This window comes from Palaemon carinicauda, chromosome 37 (genome assembly GCF_036898095.1).
Source record: "Palaemon carinicauda isolate YSFRI2023 chromosome 37, ASM3689809v2, whole genome shotgun sequence".
Lineage (NCBI taxonomy): Eukaryota > Metazoa > Arthropoda > Malacostraca > Decapoda > Palaemonidae > Palaemon > Palaemon carinicauda.
In genome coordinates, this window is record NC_090761.1 from 32,580,852 (window position 1) to 32,585,851 (window position 5,000).

The 5,000-nt window shown below is 37.1% G+C and overlaps 1 protein-coding gene across 2 annotated transcripts in view; it reads right to left on the reverse strand.

Annotated features, from left to right (window-relative positions):
- Positions 1-5,000, reverse strand: part of LOC137629060 (uncharacterized) — a 45,315-nt gene that overhangs the window by 2,603 nt on the left and 37,712 nt on the right. For both annotated transcript variants that reach the window (XM_068360326.1, XM_068360327.1), the window contains exon 2: positions 3,405-5,000. This exon is cut by the window's right edge and continues 162 nt beyond it. In XM_068360326.1, the coding sequence (XP_068216427.1) occupies positions 3,405-5,000 (1,596 nt within the window). The remainder of the gene's footprint in view (positions 1-3,404) is intronic.

Consider the following 5,000-nt stretch of genomic DNA (forward strand, 5'->3'; position numbering starts at 1 on the left):
TGTTACACAACAATAACTGGCTTGGGAAATAATGAAAGTTAACAGAACAACTTTACAAAGATTATGTAAATGTAGTATTATAGAGAAACAATCATTCACAAACATTAACTTCCCTACATGCAGTATATGATGCAGCGAGCGAATGGTAAATATCATAAACAAATACTAAAAGAATGACTTGATTGTTAATGTACACTGATTGTATCCTTGAAAATAAATAAGTGAAGGATAATATCAACTGGAATAGATGTCACGATTATCTTTACCTCAGGCAGTTAGTTATTACACTTTTATCCCAATAAACAATATAGAATTTACGTTTTATAGTAAATATTAACTCCAAGTCTCTCAGGGACCTGTAATCATAAAACAAATATTTTTAACGTTTCCCACAAAACTCGACGAAGAATCAGCAGGTAAAAGCACAAAAAATGCAATATTCAAAATGTTGAAGTAATTATATAAATTATAAAACTTTTTAAATAATAATTATATATTTTCGTAGCTTCTAAGATCGCTTTCTATGAGTGTACTTTAAACAATACGATATACTTCTCATAAATAAACATATCAATCTACAAAGAGTTTCTTTTCAAATAAATCTGATCCTTTGCTAAAGTTTGAATGTATTGAATCTTATCTATGCAAATGCATACACGTGATAAAACAAAATAGAAAATGGGTCTGGGATATTTCTCTTGTGACTGGAATTCATTTCCTATTCCCATTCTTAATTCTACTTATCAACTGGCTCTATTCTAACCCGTCAAATGAGAAAAAAAGGGTATTCAGGGAATTAACCAAATAAAATGGATCTTAATGGAACCAGCTCTAAATGCTCTATCCTCGCTCTGGATGGGAACCTTGTTTCTCTTTACCGTAGAGACCAACACTCCAGTACTGTAACGCTACGCCCATTCACACACTCAAAAGGGGAAAAGAAATATTTTGAACCCTTCGCATTTTCCCCAACTGAGGTGTTGGTGCCAGGATGAAACAGCCTTATTAGTGTCAAAAAATCTTTAGAGCTGAGGTTGCTAGTCCCAACACTGCTGGGTAGACTGGAGGATAGTAGGCTGGCAGCAAACCACAGTCCTAGCAAAAGTAAGTCGAGGGTTCTAACACTCCAAAAAAGAGAGAGAGAGAGAGAGAGAGAGAGAGAGAAGAGAGAGAGAGAGAGAGAGAGAGAGAGAGAGAGAGAGAGTCAAAATCATTATAACTAACACAATAATAAAAATATAAGCTCATTTGAATATTTAAATCACTACTAACCACCCAAATCAAACAAAATATTCCTATTAAAAAGGACGCAAAAGTTAAAATTAACCGACAACAAAGACTCTAAAATCATAATAATTAGGGCATCAACTAAAAAGAGAAGGTTTTCAAAATACACCAAGCAAGACCAGCTCCAAACAAAGCCTCTCGTGTAGAATAAATAGCTGCCAGCAGGTGTTTTTCGAGACCCGAAGGCTAACCACGTTGTTACCCAGAACTCCTTTCCAGTCTTTGCCCAGACCAACCTTGAGTTGTGTAGTCAGCGTACCACCCACGCGTGCGTCTCCTGCAAGGATGCTGCTCGTTTTGTAAATTAATCTTAGTTTCAGTACGGAGAAGGCTACGGCATTCTCGGAAGCCTTACTACGTTCAAGAAAAACTTTTAACAAATATCTATGCGGCCTTCCTGTATTTTACGATTTAAATATTTACACACACATACACACATATATACATACATATATATATATATATATATATATATATATATATATATATATATATATATATATATATATATATATGCATATATATATATATATATATATATATATATATATATATATATATATATATATATATATATATATATTATATAGCCTCTCTCTCTCTCTCTCTCTCTCTCTCTCTCTCTCTCTCTCTCTCTCTCTCTCTCTCTCTCTCTCTCTCTCTCTGTATACATATATATATATATATACACAAATATATATATATATATATATATATATATATATATATATACACAAATATATATATATATATATATATATAGAGAGAGAGAGAGAGAGAGAGAGAGAGAGAGAGAGAGAGAGAGAGAGAGAGAGAGAGAGAGAGAGAGAGAGAGAGAGAGAGAGAGAGGATTTTTATCTAATTTATTCTTATCACATATTTCATATATCATTCCCTCCAAAATGTATTAGGACCAGCTCCGTAAGTCACGTTCGATCCATAAGGCTGCATAACCTACGCCCTTTTAATTAACAAATAAAGGTAGAGATGCACCTGAGCAAAGAAGGCATACGAGTGGTACACATTGCCCATGAGCGACTTGGAGCCAGTTACATCCCAGGCAACATATTTAGACCTTGATCCAAGGTAACTCCATCCTGTTCTTTAGCTTAAATACTGTAACCAGATACAATTTAAAAAGTGAGGGATACTATATAAAGAACATCCTGGCAGTACCAGCTGAGCTTCCAACAGGGGAATTGGTTTAGAAACCGACGTGAACACTGTCCAGCTCCAGTGCGCAAGAAATACCTCAGGAAATAACTGTACGAAATAAGTTTTATCCGAGTATGCATAAGTAACAAGTTCGGACAAAATCTGTCAACTGTAATTTTAAGACATGACATCTTTGCCTCCAAAATCTCATCGTAGATAATAGTAAAAATAGTTAACAAAATTCTAATTTCTGAATAGTGCAACAGAAAAATTACAAGAAAGGGAAATATAAAAATAAATAAATTTCATACAAGAGCGCATAAAAAGTATCAAACACTGGAAACAAAAGCTATAACCATACAAATAAGAGAGAGAGAGAGAGAGAGAGAGAGAGAGAGAGAGAGAGAGAGAGAGAGAGAGAGAGAGAGAGAGAGAGAGAGAGAGAGAATGTTGTATGAGAAACTTTAAAGTGAGTGTTTACTTTCTGAGGAAAGTTACAATAAAGACCATCATAAAATCATCTAAATTAATTAAGAGAAACACGCGGTTTGAATTCTATACATAAAATTGCTTGAATGATAGTTTACTTTTAGAGAGATAATTCTCAGTAACATTTTCTAAATACAGTGTACTATGGCACTACTGTATCCATTCAACAAGATGACCCTATGACGGTTTAAACTGTATTCAAGTCTTCCCAATTCCAAAGCGCTCCTTACTAAAATATAAATAGCTTATAATTATTACGCAGCAACTTCTATTTTTGTTATCCTGACCTATAAAAATATACTGCAATCCTAACATACAACTCCATTCTTAGCTTCTATAATTTGAAGACTAAACTCCCTCATCATTATTGTTTCCAATCGATAGTTTAAATTGCATATTACAGTATTCTCATCATCAATACTCTGATACATTGTGACGAGGAAAACAATAACCATTAAATACATTTCTCTTACCTTTCTTAGCAGAGACGTCCTCTTCAGTAGCTTTTCGAAGAGAGGCTCTTTCTTCACGAGTTAGAGACCTTCCAGACTGAGAACGTAGCTCATCCTCGTCATCAAGGTCAACCCAAGAGCTACACCCATCAACATGAGCATCCGATTCCACTTCATCCTCAGCGACATCGTCGTGATCCTCAGGACGATAATCTTTCAGTATCGAAGCTAAACTCTTCAAGCTAATGTCATCGTCAGGGGAACTGTCGTCGTACTCACACCCTTTATCATGACTAATAACTTTCCTACAGTGTACTACACTACCTTTGCCCAGTTCATTATCAAATAGCATAGCATTATTACCCCCTATACTCGTAGCACCCCTCCCGTTACCCTCGTCTAAGGTCAAGGTGACATCCCTCTTTGCCCTTCTGCCCCGTCGCCTAACCATGATAAAACCTTCGTCATCAGCATCGTCGTCATGGTCTTCTGGTCGGTAGTCCTTCAAGATTGTAGCCAAACCAGTTAAGCTAATGTCGTCATCGTCATCATCTTCACCCGATGATATAATCGTTTCCTTACACTTTCTCCTACATCCCTCGTTCGTATCTGCCTCCCTAGACTTTTCTTGAGAGAGACTAAAATTACCACAATGAGCTAACATGCGGAGTTCATTTTGTTTGCTGCCTGACTGCCTAGGAAATCCACCTACTGAGCTGGTCTGGATAGGCCCACCATTTCTAAACACAATACCCAAATTGCTCTGCAGATTGCTCAACTTGTTCTTATGATCATTTGGCCTGATAGAAGAAAGACAGGCCTGATTTTCACTCAAATTACAGTCCCTATACATCATTGGTAAATTATTTACTGATCCATCTGATTTACCCTGCTTGCAGTCAGATGGCCTGGAAAAGGCAGCTAAATTGCCCTGAACATAACCAGCCGGTTTTGAAATAGCACCTAAATTGCTCTTCACAGAGTCAAGAGGCTTCATCCCACCATCCAAATGTTCCTGCACACAGCCAGCTACATTGCCCTGAACACTACTAGATGGTTTTTGCACAGGTCCTAAAATTTTCCGCACAGAACCAGTAAGCATAATCTCCCCTTCCAAATTTCCCTGCCTAGAGCCAGCTAAATTGCCCTTAAAATGCCCCAAAGGCTTTGGTACAGCGCTTAAAATGCTCTGCATAGTGCCAGAAGGCTTGGGCATACCATCCAAATTTTCCTGCACCGAACCTGAACCCATGAGTGCTTCCACTTCCTTAAACTGCAGAGAACTAATATTTTTAGCACCTGAATTTCTCTCCACAGCAGCTGGAGGTTTAGAAACCCTACATGAATTATCAGGCATAATGCCATTACGTTTAGTCATATCACAAACATTATCCTGCACATATCCAACAGGTTTGGATACAGTTCCTGAATTTCCCCACATGCTATCCCTAGTCGTAGATGAAGTCACGTCTCTATCTTTCCTAAAATTCATATGGCTCCTCATATCCCCTCGGTTACTTCCCTCATCACCCTTAACCAAACCAGCAAAACCTCCCATGCCATTCTCTGCAATATCTTTAATTGTCCCTCCAGCTCCTATCCTTCCATTCCTACTAC